The sequence below is a fragment of the Lissotriton vulgaris genome, chromosome 4_1 (assembly GCF_964263255.1).
Source record: "Lissotriton vulgaris chromosome 4_1, aLisVul1.2, whole genome shotgun sequence".
Lineage (NCBI taxonomy): Eukaryota > Metazoa > Chordata > Amphibia > Caudata > Salamandridae > Lissotriton > Lissotriton vulgaris.
This window is the reverse complement of record NC_141691.1, coordinates 2076910792-2076934599: the sequence shown is the minus strand read 5'-3', so window position 1 is coordinate 2076934599 and position 23808 is coordinate 2076910792. Positions and strand designations below refer to the sequence as shown.

Sequence of the window (23808 nt, the reverse complement as noted above, 5' to 3'; positions counted from 1 at the left end):
GCATATCTAAACTCAATCTCAGTGTTGTTCTAGAACTAGCCTCCAGCAGATCCTGCCCAGCTCAGTGTAACATTTCTCAGTTCTCCTTTTCATGAGCCTCAAATCCATGTAGGCAACACACGCTCCCCTTACCGCCCTCACTCACACTCAGCATCTCAGATCCTAAAAAGACTGATTTGAAAAAATGTCTCTAGTGTAGCCTCATGACATTTCCTCTTGTGACTTTAGTGGCTTTAGTACTGAGGTACCAATCCTCATGCGATTCATCAGCAATGGATCTTCCACTCTAAACCAAGCTATTCACCAATTCAGACAACGTTCACCTATCCATCCCCACATGTGGACTTTCAATTCTATGGGAACAAGTTCAGTAACACAGCCATGACTCAACTTCACTTTCTTACCTTCATCATCTATGGCAGTTCCACACTGTGGTGCCCATATACACCCACCCAGGCATCATTCCGTACACCGCTTCACATACAGAGCATCGATCATAGCCAATGATGTTCACCGACACAGCCATCAGTCCGTACCACGCTTCACATATAGAGCGTTAATCCTAATCGAGGCTGTTCACCAACACAGCCAAGATGGTACTACTCTTCCTCATCCATGGACATTCTACTCTGTGTGAACATGTCCCCCAGCCATCATCCTGTACCCCGCTTCACATACAGAGCGTCAATCCTAACTAATCATGTTCACCGACACAGCCATCATCCTGTACCATGCTTCACATACAGAGTATCGATCATAGCCAATCATGTGCACCAACGCAGCCATCAGTCCGGACCCAGCTTCACATACTAACCAATCTTGTTCACCAACATAGCCAAGATGGTACTACTCTTCCTCATCCATGGACATTCTACTCTGTGTGAACATGTTCACTGAAACAGCCATGGCTCAACTTCACTGTCTTACCTTCATCATCTATGACAGTTCCACACTGTGGCGACCATATACACCAACCCAGCCATCATCCTGTACCCCGCTTAACATACAGAGCATCGATCCTAACCAATGATGTTCACCAACACAGCCATCATTCCGGACCCCGCTTCACATACAGAGTATCGATCCTAACCAATGATGTTCACCAACACAGCCATCATTCCGGACCCCGCTTCACATACAGAGTATCGATCCCAACCAATGATATTCACCAACACAGCCATCATTCCGGACCCCGCTTCACATACAGAGTATCGATCCTAACCAATCATGTTCACCAACACAGCCATCATTCTGTACCCCGCTTCATATTCAGAGCGTCAATCACAACCAATGCTGTTCACCCGCAAAGCCATGACTCAACTTCACTTTCTTACTCTCATCATCTTAGGCAGTTCCACACTGTTGTGCCCATGTTCACCAGCCCAGCCATCATTCTGTGCCCCGCTTCACATACAGAGCATCGATCCTAACCAATCATGTTCACTGACACAGCTATGACTCAACTTCACTTTCTTACCTTCATCATCTACGGCAGTTCCACACTGTTGTGCCCATGTTCACCAGCCCAGCCATCATTCTGTGCCCCGCTTCACATACAGTGCATCGATCCTAACCAATCATGTTCACTGACACAGCTATGACTCAACTTCACTTTCTTACCCTCATCATCATCTTACAGCAGTTCCTTAATCAAAGGTGAAATAAACACCACCCTCTACTTCCCATTCCAGCAATCTCAGCGCTAATTAAAAAGATCACATCAGAATGTGATCAGAATCAATGGGTGTGAATTAGGGTTTGATGGACAGAGGATTATAGGAGTGGCGGAGGACATTACCAATGCCATCCCGACGGTACTCCATCACCAACTATAGCCATGACCTCAGCCCAGCAGCCATCTCTACATAATTAAAGAAACCATCATTACTGCAGTTACTAAAGGTTTTCACCCAGGTTCTGGGGGTCAGTATTGTTTTCTTCCTGTCCCTCAATGTTGGGCTTTTCCATATGATGATGGACAGGATGAAAAACAAATATTACACTGTCCACCCTAAATAAGGCAGGCATTGTAATGCCATTCCTCAGATGGCTGCTACTCCATTGGGCTGCCAGAGGAAGTATTTCATCAACAGAGCCAATAGGAGGTCTGTCGACAGAATACCCATCTTTAAATGAAGCGGGTGGTCCTAGGGTTTGGCGGAATGGGTATTCCGTCATGTTTGCAAAGGAGTACCCTGTCTGCTAAAATCTAAATCAGTCACTGTCTAGATATAAAAGCCTTTCATCAGAGTTGTAAATTGAAAATCTCTTCGTAGCTGCGCATCGGAGACTTACATCCCATAGTGCATCACGGAGGCGTAGTCGTACTCCAGGCCAAGGTTGTTGGTGTTCTCTCTGTTAAAGTTGCCGATGCTGTCTGTTGAGATGAGCAGACGGTACAGATGAGTTAGTGAGGACTGAGCCTGGTATGGCACATTCCAATAAAGAGAAGGTCCCAGCTCACCAGGGGGCAGTGCCCCCATGTGTCATTGCAGGGGTTAGGAGGAGTCTAATGGCAAAGCTGTTGAATTTGGAACATGGGGGAGAGGGGTCAAATCTGGTCCCTGGAACAAGATCGAAAAGCCTGTGATTTGAGGTTAATCGCTTCAATATGTGATATGGAGTTGTAAAATTCTAAATTTAAATCCTATTTAATGAAGAGCACCACTGAATTGTAGCTGCATTTTATAGCGCTTACTATTCTTGACAAGGCCTGCAGCACTTTATGCCGGGAGCACACTGCTCCAGGCACCCAAGGCCGAATGGTTAATCCAGTGGTTGTTGGTTATTGGGATACATCTTGTGCTCTCAAGAAAACCATTCCAAGCATTTACTCCAGTTTCTTTGAGGAAGAGACAATGATCTGGGGTTAGTGGTGCTCATTTGGGAGGTGGAAGGAGTATGTGAGTTCATGGAGATGATTCGTGGGATTAATGCCTGAGAGAGTGGATAATGTGTTATTAGTTTGCAGGTATGACTTTCAAGAAAGAGGTGATTTAGGTCAACATTTGGAAGAAAATGAGGACATTAACAGAAATGCAATATTAAAGATTAAGTCAAACCTGCTTGTGACGTAAAGTAGGCTGTGCTCAGAGAGAAGAGACATGCAGAATATAAAATATAAGGAGATAGTCAGTCCAATGAAAGGGAGAGGGGAGTTTTTCATGCAGTTTTGGGAATACAGAGGAGGCTTTTTGAAAAGCCATGCAATCGAAGAATGAAAAAACTGTAGAAAGAAACACCATTATTTGTATGTGAGATAGTGGAGTAAGAAAGAGTGGTGCTCAAGGCGCTGTACATCCCAACCAGCCCCGGGCCCTGTTAACAACGCATGCTTTGTGTCGGGTTTATGTTACTTTTCTAATTCAAACCCAAATTAAAGTGTTCAGGTGGAATTCACAATCCAACGCTAATCGCGATATGAGTTGAATTGTAACCCAAAGTAACAAAAAGTTATGCTTTGCGCTGCCTTGCATTACTTTGCGTCAAGGGGGCATTCTATGGGTGATGCACAGGTGTTACTACGCCTTCCCCCATGGGTTTTGACATAAATCCATATCTACAAAACACTTTAAACAGATTTGGGCCAAACCCTGTGCCTCTTCAAGGCAAGTGTACCGGGGTGAAATATTTTCATTTCTCCTTGTTTTTCCCCCTTTGCGTGTTGCTGCATTGTACAGCACACCTACAACGTGGGAAAAGTCTTAAAGCCTAGTTTTTGTATTGAAAGGGACCCTTTTCTGCACAAAGACTGTGCTTCAGGCAACGCATACATTCTAGCACTATGGCGCAAGGGTCCCTGTGTTGGTGCGTGTCTGCCTAAAGTCTGCCACCAGCGCTGGGAGGCAGCAGAGAAGCGCCACATCATAGTATTTCATTCACACAATGCACGCAGCAACTTAAGCTGAACACTTCTGTGCAAATCTGTACCCCGTGTCTCCGAAGCAGGCCCTGCAGGCCCTGCTGTTAGCATTCACTGGCCAACCAGATGGGAGGAGGCATCGCCATCATCCACAGGGACACCATCCGTCTCACGACCAGCACCGACAACACCCTGACCAGCGCCGAACACCTGCATTTCCAGATCCACACCAACCCGAACACCACCCTCAGAGGCACCCTGATCTACCGACCCCCTGGACCACGCACGCAATTCAGCGAGGACATCGCCGACTTCGTCAGCCCGCATGCCCTCCCCTCCGCTGACTACATCCTCCTGGGGGACCTGAACTTCCACCTGGAGAACAACAACGACCACAACACCAGCACCCTGCTCGACAACCTCGCCAACCTGGGACTCAAGCAACTGGTGTCCACCCCCACCCACCTCGCCGGACACACACTCGACGCCGTCTTCTCATCCAGCACAGACATCAACTTCAGCCACGCCACAGAGCTTCAATGGACGGACCACAGCTGCATCCACTTCACCTTCAAGAGAACGACGACCCACCAACACCAGCAACAGGCCGCCCGCAGAAGCTGGAACAAGATCACAGCAGACCAGCTAGCCACCTCCCTGAGCCAACACCCTCCTGCCAGCTCAGCGAACCCCAGCCAGGCCGCCGACAACATCACGAAGTGGATCAGCAACTGCGCGGACGAACTCGCCCCGCTGAGGACCCCGCCCAGCAGACCCGGCAGCAAGAAGGCCCCATGGTTCACCGACGAACTCAAGAGCTCCAAGAAGAACTGCCGAGCCCTCGAGAAAGTCTGGAAAAGGGACCCGACACCGGACAACAGGACCTCCTACAAACTGGCCACCCGGAAACACCACCAGCTGATCCGCGCCGCCAAGAGAACAGCATTCAAGGACCGGCTGGACAACAACGCACACAACAGCAAGGAACTCTTCAACATCGTGAAAGAGCTCTCCAACCCCAGCGCAGGAAACAACGACATCACCCCATCGCAAGACCTCTGCAACTCCCTCGCCTCATACTTCCACAACAAGATCACGGACATACACAGCAGTTTCAACAACCAACCAACGCACACCACGACCGACCTGCCACCCCCCCCCACCACCACCCTCCACGCCTGGACCCCGATCAGCACAGAAGACACCATCCGCACGATGAACTCCATCCACTCCGGATCACCAACCGACCCCTGCCCTCACCACGTCTTCAACAAGGCCGACGCTGTCATCGCACCCCACCTGCGAGACATCATCAACACATCCTTCGACACCGCCATCTTCCCCGAAAGCTGGAAACACGCCGAACTCAGCGCTCTACTCAAGAAACCAACAGCGGACCCCACCGACCTCAAGAACTACCGCCCCATCTCGCTTCTCCCGTTTCCAGCCAAAGTCATCGAGAAGACCGTCAACAAGCAGATGGCCGCCTTCCTCGAGACGAACGGATCCCTCGACCCCTCACAGTCCGGCTTCCGAGCCAAACACAGCACCGAGACCGCCCTCATCGCCGCCACCGATGACATCCGAGCCCTGATGGACAATGGAGAAACAGCGGCCCTCATCCTCCTAGACCTCTCCGCGGCATTCGACACGGTCTGCCACCGCACCCTAATACGGCGCCTCAGCAACATCGGAATCCGGGACAAGGCGCTGGAATGGATCATCTCCTTCCTCGACGGAAGAACACAGCGAGTCCGCCTACCACCGTACAAGTCAGAGGCCTCCGAAGTCATCTGCGGCGTCCCCCAAGGATCATCACTGAGCCCCACCCTCTTCAACGTCTACATGAGCCCCCTCGCGGCCATCGTACGCAAACACCACCTCAGCATCATCTCCTACGCCGACGACACCCAGCTGATCCTCTCCCTGACCAACAACCCCGCCGCCGCCAGAGCCAACCTGCACGAAGGGATGAAAGAGGTAGCCGAGTGGATGACGACCAGCCGCCTGAAACTGAACTCGGACAAGACGGAGGTCCTCATCCTGGGCTCTTCACCCTCCGCCTGGGACGACTCCTGGTGGCCTCCCGCCCTGGGCACCGCACCCAAACCGACAGACCATGCACGAAACCTGGGCTTCATCCTGGACTCCTCCCTCTCCATGACCAGACAAGTCAACAGCGTCTCCTCGGCTTGCTTCAACATCCTACGCATGCTACGGAAGATCTTCTGGTGGATCCCCTCAGAGACCAGGAAGACCGTCACCCAGGCCCTCGTCACCAGCCGACTAGACTACGGCAACGCCCTCTACGCCGGGACCACCGCCAAGCTCCAGAAGAGACTCCAGCGGATCCAAAACGCCTCAGCCAGACTCATCCTCGACATCCCACGGTCCAGCCACATCTCCGGACATCTGAGAGACCTTCACTGGCTCCCCATCAACAAGAGAATCACCTTCCGCCTCCTCACCCACGCACACAAAGCCCTACACGACCAAGGCCCGAGCTACCTCAACAGCCGAGTCAACTTCTACGCTCCCAAACGCCACCTCCGATCAGCCAACCACGCCCTCGCCGCCGTCCCCCGCATCCGAAGAGCGACTACAGGAGGAAGGTCCTTCTCCTACCTGGCCGCCAAGACCTGGAACTCCCTCCCGTCCGACCTGCGCCTAACCCAAGACCACCTCTCCTTCAGGAAGAAGCTGAAGACCTGGCTGTTCGAGCAGTAGCGGCACCCCCCCTCCCCAGCGCCTTGAGACCCTACGGGTATGTAGCGCGCTTTACAAGTGTCACTGATTGATTGATTGATTGATCCTGGGTATCGATTTCAGGAAAATGCATTTTAACCACAGGTCATATTTTATCCTATGCCAGGCAATTTTTATGTGGGCAAAGAATAAACAGATTAAAATGAAGCATTGTTCCTGTTAATGCCCTCAGCAGTGGTGACGTTTGTGAAAAGGACACCAGACTGTGACAGTCACAAATATTGATCACCGTAACCAGGGGTCAGATTGGTTGAACGGGTGTGTTGGCGGGTATCTGTGATCAAACCTAAGCTGAACCAATCAGGTGTTCAAATCAGTGCCAAGGTGTGCCCAGTAGCAATCTGAGTTGTACTCAGTGTTCCCTCTGAGTGGTAAGTGGAGCCCGGGGGTGACACTGACCGGGTGAGATGTTCTCCGTCATGATGGTCACGTAGCTGTCGCGGTCACTGCGGTTCTGCTCGTGGTAGAAGCCCAGGGAATGGGTCAGCTCATGCTGGATGGTTCCTTTCGACAGACATCCCCCGGGAAGAGATACCTCCTGAGTGCCTCCTGTCTTCCCGATGTATGACCAGCACCTACGGGAGAAGATGGACCAGGGAGACCCATAGATTACTGCAATGGCACCTTTAGAGAAAGAATATTACAATTTTACTACATACAAGGGATCTGCCTGTGTGTCTCCTCTTTGACTGTAGCTATCTGCAAGGGATGAGGGGTTCTAGGAAAAGACAATGTGCAGTCTAGGTTGTGATGAAAGATCTTGCATCCAAAGGAAAGCTGTTCCATCCTGCACCAGTCTGATTCATTTCTGGTTTACCCTGTAATATTTTCTCCCAGTAGACTCCACATCAGTCTGCGCTGTAGCCCCTTGGGATCGGTCTTCCACCTCAATCTCAAAACCTTTCTGTTTGATAACCTCTCTTTTGGTTGTGTAATCTTACAGTTCTCCCATCACTTTCATGAGCTCTCCACTAGTGCCTTAGACACCTCCCTAGAGGTAGCTGTGGGCTCTATAAATGTCATGAATTGAATTCAATTTGTGACTATTGTCTGCCTGGGGGGACAGACCTACCAGCTGCCCATGGGTAATTCGGCTCAGTCCCCCATAACTGGGATCCATATTCCAACGTCAGTGTTCTGGTTGCGTGTGGCATGATGCATGTGTGTTGCGCAGCTGTGAAAGCATATAAATTGAGAGTGGTGTCCTAAAATCATGAGTCCCTTCTGGATGTGTTTATATTTTGTGTACTTGTTTCCGCCTCTGCAATCTTTGCATTTAGACTTCGTGGATCTATGGGTGGGACTAGAATATAAAGCACATCTCTTTTTTGCTAGGCCCAACATTTTTGTCCAGCAAAAGGCTCTGAGACCCCCAAATGCCTTGTGTTGTGATAGGCATCGAATAGAGAGAATTGGCCAATCAAACATCAGACATTTCAAAGTCAGGCTGGTGCACTGTAGCACTTTGTCTGGCACGTTTGCTCCTTTGAACAGGAGGATTATAAATACCACCCTATTGAAAGCGTGAAGCCGTAGCAGAGAACAGCATCATATCTGCCCATAGAAAGTCTATCACGGAGAGTCCTCTGCCCATGGAAAGTCTATAATTGAGAGTCCACTGCCCATGGAAAGTCTATCATTGAGAGTCCACTGCCCATGGAAAGCCTTTCACTGAGAGTCCACTGCCCATGGAAAGACTTTCGCTGAGAGTCTTCTGCCCATGGAAAGTCTATCATTGAGAGCCATTGCCCATGGAAAGTTTATCATTGAGAGTCCATTGCCCATGGAAAGCCTTTCACTGAGAGTCCATTGCCCATGGAAAGACTTTCACTGAGAGTCTTCTGCCCATGGAAAGTCTATCATTGAGAGCCATTGCCCATGGAAAGTCTTTCGCTGAGAGTCTTCTGCCCATGGAAAGTCTTTCGCTGAGAGTCTTCTGCCCATGGAAAGTCTATCATTGAGAGTCCATTGCCCATGGAAAGTCTTTTGCTGAGAGTCTTCTCCCCATGGAAAGTCTATCAATGAGAGTCCATTGCCCATGGAAAGTCTTTCACTGAGAGTCCTCTGCCCATGGAAAGTCTTTCGCTGAGAGTCTTCTGCCCATGGAAAGTCTATCATTGAGAGTCCATTGCCCATGGAAAGTCTTTCACTGAGAGTCTTCTGCCCATGGAAAGTCTATCATTGAGAGTCCATTGCCCATGGAAAGTCTTTTGCTGAGAGTCTTCTCCCCATGGAAAGTCTATCAATGAGAGTCCATTGCCCATGGAAAGTCTTTCACTGAGAGTCCTCTGCCCATGGAAAGTCTTTCGCTGAGAGTCTTCTGCCCATGGAAAGTCTTTCACTGAGAGTCCACTGCCCATGGAAAGTGTATCACTGAGAGTCCACTGCCCATGGAAAGCCTTTCACTGAGAGTCCACTGCCCATGGAAAGTCCATCATTGAGAGCCATTGCCCATGGAAAGTCTTTAACTGAGAGACTTCTGCCCAAGGAAAGTTTATCATTGAGAGTCCATTGCCCATGGAAAGTCTATCACTGAGAGTCCACTGCCCATGGAAAGCCTTTCACTGAGAGTCCACTGCCCATGGAAAGACTTTCGCTGAGAGTCTTCTGCCCATGGAAAGTCTATCATTGAGAGCCATTGCCCATGGAAAGTCTTTCGCTGAGAGTCTTCTGCCCATGGAAAGTCTATCATTGAGAGTCCATTGCCCATGGAAAGTCTTTTGCTGAGAGTCTTCTCCCCATGGAAAGTCTATCAATGAGAGTCCATTGCACATGGAAAGTCTTTCACTGAGAGTCCTCTGCCCATGGAAAGTCTTTCGCCGAGAGTCTTCTGCCCATGGAAAGTCTATCATTGAGAGTCCATTGCCCATGGAAAGTCTTTCACTGAGAGTCTTCTGCCCATGGAAAGTCTTTCACTGAGAGTCCACTGCCCATGGAAAGTCTATCACTGAGAATCCATTGCCCATGGAAAGCCTTTCACAGAGAGTGCCCTGTCCATGGAAAGCCTTTCACTGAGTGCCAACTGCGCATGGAAATTTTTTCACTGAGAGTCAACTGCCCATGGAAAGTCTTTCACTGAGAGTCCACTGCCCATGGAAAGTCTTTCACTGAGAGTCTTCTGCCCATGGAAAGTCTTTCACTGAGAGTCCACTGCCCATGGAAAGTCTATCACTGAGAGTCCACTGCCCATGGAAAGTCTTTCACTGAGAGTGCTTTTCTCATGGAAAGCCTTTCACTGAGTGCCAACTGCCCATGAAAAGTCTTTCAATGAGAGTCCTCTGCCCATGGAAAGTCTTTCACTGAGAGTCCACTGCCCATGGAAAGTCTTTCACTGAGAGTCTTCTGCCCATGGAAAGTCTTTCACTGAGAGTCCACTGCCCATGGAAAGTCTATCATTGAGAGTCCATTGCCCATGGAAAGTCTTTCACTGAGAGTCTTCTGCCCATGGAAAGTCTATCATTGAGAGTCCATTGCCCATGGAAAGTCTTTTGCTGAGAGTCTTCTCCCCATGGAAAGTCTATCAATGAGAGTCCTCTGCCCATGGAAAGTCTACCATTGAATGTCCATTGCCCATGGAAAGTCTTTCACTGAGAGTCCTCGGCCCATGGAAAGTGTATCACTGAGAGTCCACTGCCCATGGAAAGTGTATCACTGAGAGTCCACTGCCCATGGAAAGCCTTTCACTGAGAGTCCACTGCCCATGGAAAGTCTTTCACCGAGAGTCTTCTGCCCATGGAAAGTCTTTCACTGAGAGTGCCATGCCCATGGAAAGTATTTCACTGAGAGTCCACTGCCCATGGAAAGTGTATCACTGAGAGTCGACTGCCCATGGAAAGTGTATCACTGAGAGTCCACTGCCCATGGAAAGCCTTTCACTGAGAGTCCACTGCCCATGGAAAGTCTTTCACCGAGAGTCTTCTGCCCATGGAAAGTCTTTCACTGAGAGTGCCATGCCCATGGAAAGTATTTCACTGAGAGTGCCCTGCACATGGAAAGTCTTTCACTGAGAGTCCTCTGCCCATGGAAAGCCTTTCACTGAGAGTGTCCTGCTCATGGAATGCCTTTCACTGGGAGTCCTCTGCCCATGGAAAGTCTTTCACTGAGAGTCCTCTGCCCATGGAAAGTCTTTCACTGAGAATCTTCTGCCCATGGAAAGTCCTTCACTGATAGTCTTCTGCCCATGGAATGTCTTTCACTGAGAGTCCACTGCCCATGGAAAGTCTATCACAGAGAGTGCCCTGTCCATGGAAAGCCTTTCACTGAGTGCCAACTGCGCATGGAAATTTTTTCACTGAGAGTCAACTGCCCATGGAAAGCCTTTCACCGAGAGTCCACTGCCCATGAAAAGTCTTTCAATGAGAGTCCTCTGCCCATGGAAAGTCTTTCACTGAGAGTCCACTGCCCATGGAAAGTCTTTCACTGAGAGTCTTCTGCCCATGGAAAGTCTTTCACTGAGAGTCCACTGCCCATGGAAAGTCTATCACTGAGAGTCCACTGCCCATGGAAAGTCTTTCACTGAGAGTGCTTTTCTCATGGAAAGCCTTTCACTGAGTGCCAACTGCACATGGAAAGCCTTTCACTGAGAATCTTCTGCCCATGGAAAGTCCTTCACTGATAGTCTTCTGCCCATGGAATGTCTTTCACTGAGAGTCCACTGCCCATGGAAAGTCTATCACAGAGAGTGCCCTGTCCATGGAAAGCCTTTCACTGAGTGCCAACTGCGCATGGAAATTTTTTCACTGAGAGTCAACTGCCCATGGAAAGCCTTTCACCGAGAGTCCACTGCCTATGAAAAGTCTTTCAATGAGAGTCCTCTGCCCATGGAAAGTCTTTCACTGAGAGTCCACTGCCCATGGAAAGTCTTTCACTGAGAGTCTTCTGCCCATGGAAAGTCTTTCACTGAGAGTCCACTGCCCATGGAAAGTCTATCACTGAGAGTCCACTGCCCATGGAAAGTCTTTCACTGAGAGTGCTTTTCTCATGGAAAGCCTTTCACTGAGTGCCAACTGCACATGGAAAGCCTTTCACTGAGAGTCCTCTGCCCTTGGAAAGTCTTTCACTGAGAGTCCACTGCCCATGGAAAGTCTTTCACTGAGAGTGCCCACTGCCCATGGAAATTCTTTCACTGAGTGCCCACTGCCCATGGAAAGTCTTTCACTGAGAGTCTTCTGCCCATGGAAAGTCTTTCACTAAGTGCCCCAGTGCCCATGGAAAGTCTTTCACTGAGAGTCTTCTGTCCATGGAAAGTCTTTCACTGAGAGTCCACTGCCCATGGAAAGTCTTTCACTGAGAGTCTTTCGCCCATAGAAAGTCTTTCACTGAGAGTGCCCTGCTCATGGAAAGTCTTTCATTGATAGTCCTCTGCCCATGGAAAGTCTTTCACTGAGAGTCTTCTGCACATGGAAAGTCTTTCACTGAGAGTGCCCTGCTCATGGAAAGTCTTTCACTGAGAGTCCTCTGCCCATGGGAAGTCTTTCACTGAGAGTCTTCTGCCCATGGAAAGCCTTTGACTGAGAGTTCGGTGCCCATGGAAAGTCTTTCTCTGAGAGTCCACTACCCATGGAAACTTTTTCACTGAGAGTCCTCTGCCCATGGAAAGTCTTTCACTGAGAGTCCACTGCCCATAGAAAGTCTTTCACTGAGAGTCCACTGCCCATGGAAAGTCTTTCACTGAGAGTCCACTGCCCATGTAACGTCTTTTACTGAGAGTGCCCTGCTCATGGAAAGCCTTTCACTGAGAGTGCCCTGCTCATGGGAAGCCTTTCACTTAGAGTCTTCTGCCCATAGAAAGCCTTTCATTGAGTGCCCACTGCCCATGGAAAGTCTTTGACTGAGAGTCTTCCGCCCATGGAAAGTCTTTCACTGAGAGTCTTCTGCCCATGGAAAGTCTTTCACCGAGAGTCCTCTGCCCATGGAAAGCCTTTCACTGAGTGCCAACTGTCCATGGAAAGTCTTTCACTGAGAGTCCACTGCCCATGAAAAGTCTTTCACTTAAATTTTACTGCCAACAGAGGGGCAACTCCCACTGATAGTTTCCAGCCCTAGAGGGTCATATCTCAGTAGAGGATCCATCACTAACACTCTACGGACCATGGGCAGCCCTTTGATGAGCGCTCACACCCCATGGAGGACCATCTCTCACTGCGAACCCACACCCATGTACGGTCTATCATTTAAAATCCACCTCGCATGTGGGGTCTTTCAAAATGAGTTTGCAACCCAAAGAGGGTCATCATGGACAGTCCTGGACCCATGGAGGGCCTCACACGTAGAGAACACAACCCCTGGGGTACCGCAGTGAGAGCTCACAGAACATAGATGGACATTCCCTGAGGCAACAAAAACCATGGAGAGTCTCTAGGTGGTAGTCAACAGTTCAGTGATGCTCACTAATTTAGGGCTCACAGCCAACTTTAGGTCATTGCTCATTTAGGGTTTTTTACCACGTTATCAAGTTGTTTTTTATATTGACCTAAAAAGATAAAGAGTTTAGACATATTATTCTAAACTAAACATCTACGGTCAGTCCTTGGTGTGTCCTGTGCTCTTACCCATCCACAGGCAGGGTCTGGAGGTAATGAATCTATCCAACGGATCTATATCTGGTGTAATGCTGAATGTAGGATCTGTCCTTAGGGTGTCCAGTGCTCTTATCCATCCTCATTGCAAAAAACACACACAGTTGATGGACAGAATGCAGAACAATGTCTTACATTCACCCCAGTACAATGATCTGGGCCTAAATCCATCGTTTTTTTTGCACTCCACACCACCCTAGGTCAGACACTGGCTATATGCAAATCAGCCGTGACCCTGTGCTTCATGGGAACAGTCCAGCCCGAACTACCAAGCCATGTCTTTCCTAGACCGGAATCAAGCATCCAAAGACCGGTTTCTGGCTATCAGCCTTCTTCAGCCTGGATAGCTTGACTCTAGTGATGTGGAGAGCCTGGGACTCACGTCTGAGCATACCCAGCCCACTCGGGGTGAAAATTGCAAAAAACACAGTTGATGGACAGAATGCAGAACAATGTCTTACATTCACGCCAGTAGAAAGATCTGGGCATAAATCCATCGTTTTTTTGCACTCCACACCACCCTAGGTCAGACACTGGTTATATATGCAAATCAGCCTTGACCCTGTGCCTCATGGGAACAGTCCAGACCGAACTACCAAGCCATGTCTTTCCTAGACCGGAATCAAGCATCCAAAGACCGGTTTCTGGCTATCAGCCTTCTTCAGCCTGGATAGCTTGACTCCAGCGATGTGGAGAGCCTGGGACTCACGTCTGAGCATACCCAGCCCACTCGGGGTGAAAATTACAAAAAACACAGTTGATGGACAGAATGCAGAACAATGTCTTACATTCACCCCAGTACAAAGATCTGGGCCTAAATCCATCTTTTTTTTGCACTCCACACCACCCTAGGTCAGACACTGGCTATATGCAAATCAGCCTTGACCCTGTGCCTCATGGGAACAGTCCAGCCCGAACTACCAAGCCATGTCTTTCCTAGACCGGAATCAAGCATCCTAAGACCGGTTTCTGGCTATCAGCCTTCTTCAACCTGGAAAGCTTGACTCCAGTGATGTGGAGAGCCTGGGACTCACGTCTGAGCATACCCAGCCCACTCGGGGTGAAAATTGCAAAAAACACAGTTGATGGGGCGTGGCCAAGATGGCGGCTTAACAAGACGTGTTCTCCGGAGGCTCCCCGTCCCCGTTCCCCGAATTGAGTCTTAAAGCGGACCGTTTCCTCTTCTGGCAGTGGGGCCGGCACCGGCAAGAGCAGGAGACTCCCCTGCAGTGGTCGGGAGTTCTGGTGGCCCTTGGGGACGGAGCGGTGACCGACAAGGCAGAGCAGCCGGAGGAGATCGGCGGAGAGGCGGGAGGTGGTGATCCCCTTCCATGGCGAGCGAAGCAAGCGCGTCCTCCGCCTCCAACTACTGACCGGTGGGGCTGGTCCGAGACCCTCCCTGGTTGGAGTGGGGATCCAGAAGAGATGTTCGCAGGGGCGTGACGGCGGACCTCGGTGGACGGCCTGGGAGGAGCGGCACTCACGAGGCTGAGAGCCTGAGAGCGGCGTCGCGGGGCGTTGGTCGGACCCCCCCCGAGGAGGAGGCATAGCCAGGGGCGAATGTGCGGACTTTCGCGCTGGGGAGTAAATTAGGAGGGAAACTGAGATGGCGCACAACAAGACCAGGCTCCCTGGCTGAAACCGCCACGAGGCGCTGAGATCCGGTGCGGCCCGGGCCCGGACCCGAGAGGACCTCGATCCCCCCATCCCGGCTCTCCCACCGCACCTCGAGAGGATCCCAGTTGAGAGGACAGCAAGCAGCCTTGCCACGAGGAGAGAGGATGTCCTCTTCCAATCGCAAAGGCAACCACACCATAACCGAACTGCTGGGCAAAGGCCCCTCGAAGGCCGACAAAAGCCCTGACAAGCCGGCTCAGGCTCCCCCACCTAAAGGGAAGGATCTCAGCAAGGGGGAGGCCCCTGCGACCAAAGCCTTCATGGAGACTCTCTTCGCCTCTCTCAAAGAGGACTTCAACTCCCTCCGACAAGAAATGGCGGGGGAATTTAAGGAGCTGCGCCGGGACGTCGATGACTTGGGGGAAAGAGTGGCCGCCACTGAACTCGCGGGACAGGCAAGGAGCGAGGAAGTGGAATTTCTGAGGCAAGAAATTATCAGACTTAACGACCAACAGACTGATCTCCAATCGCACACGGAGGATCTGGAAAACCGCTCAAGGCGCAATAATATCCAGGTCCGTAATGTGCCGCCCAAAGCAGAGGGGGATGACATGACAGGATACTTGCAAACTCTGTTCCGATCGGTACTGGACGAGAGCGAGGACTTCGAAATTCGCATCGATAGAGCACACCGGGTGGGCCCGGCCCGCCGTGCTCGGGGTCCCCCACCGGAAATTTTGGCCTTCCTGCCAGACTACCCCCTCAAGGAGCGGATTCTGAAAGCAGCGCGGCCCATACAACCTCTTTGCTTCCAAGGTCATGAGGTGGAACTTTTTCAGGATATTTCGGCAATCACCCTGCAAAAGCGGAGATCGTTCAAAATGGCCACTGCTTTCCTCCGCAAAGAAGGGGTACCGTACTCATGGGGGCACCCCTTTCGACTGATCTTTAAATGGAACGGGGAGCTCCATCAGCTGCGCTCCTTGAGGGACACGTGTAGCCTACTGGGGTTATCGCCGGAGGAGGGCCAGCCCGACGAGGAGGAGGGTGGACATTCATCTGGGGCCCCGTCCGGTTCTCCCCGGACACACGGTGACGGTTGGCAAATGGTAAGAAGAGGACGTCCCTCCAGGAAAAACGTTAAGCCGAACCTGGAAACGATGGAGCAAGAGAAAGCAGCGGCAAACCAAGAAGTCTCCAGGGACACTGGTGCCAGTTCATGAGAATTTGATGATGCGGTCCTGATTTGCTAAGTATGGCAGCTCATTTGGGGTTGGGCGGGGGGCCTCGAGCCGTCGAGCCGCCATTACCACACAACCCACTCTTGTTATGACGTACTGCAGGCCCGTACAGACTTTGGTTGGGCCTGGGACAATGTACTATACTTGTTGTTCTTTGTTCAGCTTTACAAAATTTTTGTTTTGGGGGGGGTTTCAGGGGGGAGGGGAAGGGTGGAGTGGAAGCGGCACTGGATTTCATTATAGGCCTTCTGGGGGACATGATGTGGATTGATTTTGCACGGCGCCGGAGGGGGGGAGGGGATCCCGGGAAGAGGGTGAGAGGCCTTACTGCTCCTGCTGAAAATCCGAGAGGGCAACCACGAGGGAGGATGGGAAGGTATGGCCTGCTACAGGGGGGAACGGGACTGGGTGAGGCTTTCAATGCAGTAACTCCAGGGTCTGCCCAAATATGCCGCTTACTCTAGGGACTTGGAATGTCAAGGGGCTTAACTCCCCGCAGAAACGCCAGAAGATCTGGAAGTACATATTAGATCGCCATTTAGATGTAGTGGCTCTCCAGGAGACTCACTTGTTAAAAAAGGAGGATCATCGTCTTATGCATAAAAGATATCCTCTTAATTATAAGGCCTCCGCCTCCATTAAACAGAAAGGTGTGGCTCTCCTCTTCAGTCCGGGAGCACAATTCCAGCCCTTGGCCACTCAGGGTGACAAAGATGGGAGGTGGCTAATGGTCAAGGGCCGCTTGAAGGGTACACTTTGCACGTTTGTTACACTCTACGCCCCTAATACGGGGCAAAAGCATTTTTTACATTTACTGTTGGGGAAGGTGGTCGATTTTACAGAGGGACCCTTATTTCTTATGGGGGATTTCAATCTAGTATGGCAACCAGACCTTGACAGCACACACGCACGCCGCTCTGACACGGGTTCCTTCCCAGAGGTCCTGCAGACACAAATCGGGGACATGGGCCTACTAGACACCTGGCGTACCCTATATCCACTCACACGAGAATACTCCTTCTTCTCACACGTGCACCAAACGTACTCTCGACTAGATTACATTTTTATGAGTCAGTCCCTGCGGGGTAACCTTCAGGATGCCAAGATACTTCCTGTCTCAATTTCTGACCACGGTATGTACACTGTGTGCCTTTCCTGGCTATGTAACGCTCCCAGATCAGCCCGTTGGTACTTCCCGGAGGCCCTGACGAGGGACAAGGATTCCATGACACAGCTGAGGGAGACTATAGCTGAATTTTTTACCCTTACCACTCCAGAGGCGACCTCTGAGTACAATACGTGGGACGCCTTTAAGGCGGTGATGCGCGGTAAATGCATCTCGCTTAACTCGGCCCTAAATAAACGCCGGGCGAAAGAAAGGGAGGGCTTAGAGGAGGAACTGGAGAAGGCTGAGCAGGCTCACAAACTCAAACCCACTAGGCTGACACTACGCACCCTCACAGCACTCAAGGGTAAGTTACGCGCCATATACAATAACAGGGCAGAATTCACGCTCCTTAAACTACGCAATCTATCTTACACCCAGGGCAACAAGATAGGGAAACACCTTGCTAGACAGCTGAAGGACAAAAGGGAAAGGGAATACATAGGTGGACTTCAAGATGGGGGAGGGAACATACTACATAGAAATAAGGATAAGGCGGGACTTTTTGAGTCCTTCTACGGCTCGCTGTACTCAGCTGACACCCCCAACACGACTCACCAGCAGGCCTTTCTCAAGGATCTTCCTGTCCCGCAAGTCTCCCCAGAATGGCATGAGACCCTTACAGCGCCTATTACCCTAGAGGAAGTGAAAACAGCTATCAAAGCACTGAAACCCCATAAGGCACCCGGTACGGACGGGTATACGGCCGTATTTTACAAGACCTTCATGGGGGACATTGGTCGACGCCTAGTCCGACTTTTCAATCAGAGGACCCTGGAAGGCGACACCCCTGCCTCCATGGTGGAGGCGGTAATCGCTGTAATCCCTAAGCCTGGAAAGGATGTCACTTGCTGCTCTTCCTACCGCCCCATTGCCCTTCTGAACATCGACGCAAAACTGTACTCCTCTATTCTGGCCAGGCGGTTGACGGACCTTATGCCACTCATCATCCATCCCGACCAGTCGGGCTTTATATAAGGGCGCCAGACACATGACAACACCCCCCGTATCGTCCATTTAATCGAAAAAGCCATCAAATTTAAAATTCCTGCTGTATTAATCGGTCTAGATGCCGAAAAAGCATTTGACCGAGTCGATTGGCAATTCTTATGGGCCACCCTAGCACGATTTGGCTTCTCCTCCGCATTCATAAAGATGCTCCAGGCCAATTACAGACGTCCCACTTCCAAAGTCTCCATCAACGGAGTGCAATCCGCCTCCTTCGGCCATACCAGGGGAACCAGGCAGGGTTGCCCCCTGTCCCCCATGTTATTCGCCCTTAGCATAGAACCCTTAGCTATAGCAGTAAGGGAGCACTCGGGAATAGAGGGTCTCCCCTTCACGGGGGAATCCCATAAAATTTCCCTCTTTGCGGACGACATCCTCCTCTCCCTGTCAAACCAGGAGGTTCTCAGTTCCTTTGAGTTGGCAGCAGGCTTTAAAGTTAATCTGAGTAAATCCCATATACTCAACTTAACCCTCTCCCATGCGGAGTCCCTGCTTCTCCGCTCTTTAACACCATTGGCATGGGCGCCCTCCTCCATACAATATCTAGGGGTGCAACTCACGCCCACACTGGAGAAATTGTATTCAGCCAACTTTCCCCCTATCCTAGCCCGTATCCAAGCGGAACTGACAAGATGGAAGCCGCTCTTCCTCTCCTGCCTGGGACGTGTGCACGCTATAAAAATGACACTCCTCCCCAAATTACTATACCTATTTCAGGCTCTCCCCATAGAATTAGAGGAGGACTTCTTTAAGCGCATTAAAACAATGATCCTGCGCTTCATTTGGCAGGGAGGACGGGCCCGTCTCGCCTTCTCCATACTTCGGCGGCCGCAACGGGGGGAGGAGGAGGGCTCCCTGATCTTAAACTTTATTATAAAGCAGCCCAACTGCGCATCTCGGTTGAATGGACGCAGATGGAGTCGGAGAAGCATTGGCTCCACATGGACCGCAGTGTAGCAGGAAGGACGATATGGGACTTGATCTGGCGCGCAAAGAAAGATAGACCCCCAAATGCATACCTCAGCACCCCGACATGCACCACCCTCAAGGTATGGGACACTGTAGCTACAAGGGAGGGTTGGACAACTTTCCCCTCGCCACTGACACCCCTTCATTTCTCCTCACACTTCCCCCCTGCACTGATGGAGGGACCGTTTGACGCCTGGAGGGAGGGAGGTTGCCTTGCACTGACACACTTGTTCCACAACTATGACCCACTTACCTTTGAGAACTGCACAAGAGAATATGAGGTGGGGGACCGTGAAAGGTATGACCATGCACAACTGTTACATTGGACCCTAGACCCCCGGATCAGGGAGGGAGCCACTAGACCCCTCACGAAACTTGAACTACTGCTCCTTAAAAGTAAATCTATGAAAGGGGCGATTTCGGAACTATACAAGCTTCTGCTGTCCACGGAAACTAACCCTCGCCCGAGATACCAGGCCTGGTGGGAGGGGATGGCCCAGCGCGATATCTCGGGGGGCGACTGGAGCCATCTATGGTCAGATATCCTTAAGTTCAACCAATCCACAGCACTTGGGGAAGCCCACCTGAAAGTAATGATGGACTGGTATTTATATCCGTCCAAACTAGCTAAAATCTTTCCCGGCACATCGGATCGCTGCTGGAGGGGATGTGGCCTCTTGGGGGATTTCCAACACATCTGGTGGGACTGCCCCTCCATTCGACCGTTCTGGGAGGAGATCCTGGCACAGATAAAATCCATCCTGGGATACCCCGTTCCGACCTCTATGACCAAAGCTCTACTGGGAATTAGGGACCCTACACTTGAACATCAAACCAGGGCCGATAAAAGGATCATGTGGCTGTGTATGGGGGCGGCTAAACTGGCTGTAGCGGCGGCGTGGAAGAGGAAGGAGGCACCCTTGATGTCCCTATGGCACTCCCGCCTGTGGCAGTTACTTAGCTTAGAACGAATGTCCGATATAGCCCGTGAAGATTTCAAGAACTTTGAATTCCGTTGGGGTCCTTTGGTCTCCTTTCTGTTGCAGGGTCTACCATCGGCAGTATGCCCTTCCACGATCAGGGCCCGTCACCTATTTCAAATCTAAGACCCGCTCCACAAATGGAACACACCTTAGTGCCGCTCCACCACCACTCGGGAAGGGAGGGGGCTGGGGGGTTTAGGGGGGTTCTTTGGGGGGGTTGGGGGGAGGGGGGACAGGTTGGGGTTTTTTCTTCTTTGTTTGGCACCTTTTTCTTCTTTTTCTTGACTCGATGTGCACTACCCACTGATGATCTTCTTCGAGTTCCTTGGGGGTCTTGGCGGGCCAGTGGTGCAAACTGGCTTTTTGGCAGTCACGGGGGCATTGAAGGAAGAGGGAACGTGGGGACACCCAGAGACTTGATAGCATTCTTCCTGATGGTCCCCTATAGGTGCAGTGTCAACCGCTTCCCAGTTGCCCCATCACCAATACCTACTAGAGTGTTAAGGCTTGGAAATGGGTCCATGGTAGCAAAGGGGCGCTCAGATTTATTGTATGCCAGTGTTGTAACTGTTGTACTTTGCACTTTGGAGAACCCCTGCGAGGGCATGTGGGTGGATTGTGCCCTGAGTCATGTTTTGAAAACCACAATAAAAACAACTTTGACAAAAAAAAAACACAGTTGATGGACAGAAGGTTTCTGGCTATCAGCCTTCTTCAGCCTGGATAGCGTTACTCCAGTGATGTGGAGAGCCTGGGACTCACGTCTGAGCATACCCAGCCCACTTAGGCCCAGATCTTTGTACTGGGGTGAATGTAAGACATTGTTCTCCATTCTGTCCATCAACTGTGTTTTTTGCAATTTTCACCCCGAGTGGGCTGGGTATGCTCAGACGTGAGTCCCAGGCTCTCCACATCACTGGAGTCAAGCTATCCAGGCTGAAAAAGGCTGATAGCCAGAAACCGGTTTTGGATGCTTGATTCCGGTCTGGGAAATACATGGCTTGGTAGTTCGGGCTGGACTGTTCCCATGAGGCACAGGGTCAAGGCTGATTTGCATATAACCAGTGTCTGACCTAGGGTGGTGTGGAGTGCAAAAAAACGATGGATTTAGGCCCAGATCTTTGTACTGGGGGGAATGTAAGACATTGTTCTGCATTCTGTCCATCAACTGTGTTTTTTGCTTATCCATCCTCAGGCAGGGTCTGGAGGTAATGAGTCTATCTGATGGAGCCCTCTCTGGTGTGATGCTGAATGTAGTATCTGTCCTTAGGGAGTCCTGTGCTCTTATCCATACTCGGGCAGGGTCTGGAGGTAATGAGTCTATCTGATGGAGCCCTATCGTCTGGTGTGACGCTGAATGTAGGGTCAGTCCTTGGGTGTCCTGTGCTCTCACCCATCGTCAGGCAGGGTCTGGAGGTAATGAGTCTATATGATGGAGCCCTATCGTCTGGTGTGACGCTGAATGTAGGGTCAGTCCTTAGGTTGTCCTGTGCTCTTACTCTTCTGCAGAAAGGATCTGGAGGTAATGAGTCCATCTGATGGAGCCCTATCTGGTGTGATGCTGAATGTAGGGTCAGTCCTTGGGTGTCCTGTGCTCTCACCCATCGTCAGGCAGGGTCTGGAGGTAATGAGTCTATCTGATGGAGCCCTCTCTGGTGTGATGCTGAATGTAGGGTCAGTCCTTGGGTGTCTTGTGCTCTTACCCATCATCAGGCAGGGTCTGGAGGTAATGAGTCTATCTGATGGAGCCCTATCTGGTGTGATGCTGAATGTAGGGTCAGTCCTTAGGGTGTCCTGTGCTCTTTCTCATCGTCAGGAAGGGTCTGGAGGTAATGAGTCTATCTGATGGAGCCCTCTCTGGTGTGATGGTGAATGTAGGGTCAGTCCTTAGGGTGTCCTGTGCTCTTATCCATACTCGGGCAGGGTCTGGAGGTAATGAGTCCATCTGATGGAGCCCTATCTGGTGTGATGGCGAGCGTAGGGTCAGTCCTTGGGTGTCCTGTGCTCTTATCCATACTCGGGCAGGGTCTGGAGGTAATGAGTCCATCTGATGGAGCCCTATCTGGTGTGATGGCGAGCCTAGGGTCAGTCCTTAGGGTGTCCTGGGCTCTTACCCAGTATCAGGAACGATCTGCAGGTAATCTGGTTCTGCCGTGTGGGCCACAAAGCGGATGCAGGTCACTGTTGCAAACTCACTCATTGCATCTGTAATGGCAGCCACATTTTCAGCACCTGAGGGACAGCAGAGGAAAGGAGAGGATGACATAAGGGGAAGCAGCCTCGAAAGGTTTCATTTCAATTCAAGGCTGGGCCTTGGCATAAAAGTGAACTCACTGTAAGTGGGGCTGAGGGTGTAGGGCACAGGGACAGTCCCATCACTGGATTTAGGCCAGAAGCAGCTGTTGTCTGGACATTGGAGGGCACTGCGGCCTGGGCGGATGGCAATGTCCCCTTCGTGGATCAGCTGTGAGCTGCCTACAACAGTAAAACACAGAGAGAGAAGTCAGGGTCTGTCATGAATAGGAAAGAACAAGAGCACACAGATGAGAAGGAAGCTGATTGTAAACCTAAAGGGCAATCTCAAGAAAGAAAATGCAAGAACCACTCGTGGCGGAGGTAGAGGCGGCCATTTTGGGTCAATAACCAAAACCGTAGCCTAAGCACCTAGGGCCTGATTCACAGAACTAACTTGAGACAAAATCCTAAACTTACTACCATTTTGGTATTCACAGAAGGCACTTACTCATTTTGGTATTCACAAAAGGCACTTACTCATTTTGGTATTCACAGAAGGCACTTACTCATTTTGATATTCACAGAGGCACTTACTCATTTTGGTATTCACAGAGGCACTTACTCATTTTGGTATTCACAAAAGGCACTTACTCATTTTGGTATTCACAGAAGGCACTTACTCATTTTGGTATTCACAAAAGGCACTTACTCATTTTGGTATTCACAGAAGGCACTTACTCATTTTGATATTCACAGAGGCACTTACTCATTTTGGTATTCACAGAGGCACTTACTCATTTTGGTATTCACAGAAGGCACTTACTCATTTTGGTATTCACAAAAGGCACTTACTCATTTTGGTATTCACAAAAGGCACTTACTCATTTTGGTATTCACAGAAGGCACTTACTCATTTTGATATTCACAGAGGCACTTACTCATTTTGGTATTCACAGAGGCACTTACTCATTTTGGTATTCACAGAGGCACTTACTCATTTTGGTATTCACAGAAGGCACTTACTCATCAATGAGTAAGTGCCTTCTGTGAATACCAAAATGAGTAAAGGGTAGTAAGTTTAGGATTTTGTCTTCAGTTAGTTCTGTGAATCGGGCCCCTACTTAGGGAAACGAATTACCCTAAGGACTAAAAAGACCTCAGCACACAGCCATGCACAGTGAGTGATTGCAGCTGTTAATATTTACTGGGAATGGTTTCCTGCCTCTTCCATTCCTATAGTGTGTCATCTTGTCATTGCAGGAGTGATTTATGGCACCACTTAAAGCATTTTACTGACTTGCCATAATAACATTGAGAATATTAAGACAGAAAAATCAGATTAACAGCTGAGATGGGTAACTGTCTTCTAAGCGCTTTATGTCTT

At 50.4% G+C, this 23808-nt stretch overlaps 1 protein-coding gene across 1 annotated transcript in view; it reads right to left on the bottom strand.

The window, feature by feature from the left end:
* LOC147725057 (embryonic protein UVS.2-like) overlaps positions 1-23808 on the bottom strand; it is a 110324-nt gene that overhangs the window by 66816 nt on the left and 19700 nt on the right. The window contains exons 4-7 of the mRNA XM_086918154.1: positions 22524-22664; positions 22304-22421; positions 7028-7203; positions 2296-2377 (exon numbers count right to left, since the gene is read on the bottom strand). Coding sequence (XP_086774280.1) covers positions 2296-2377; positions 7028-7203; positions 22304-22421; positions 22524-22664 — 517 coding nt within the window. The remainder of the gene's footprint in view (positions 1-2295; positions 2378-7027; positions 7204-22303; positions 22422-22523; positions 22665-23808) is intronic.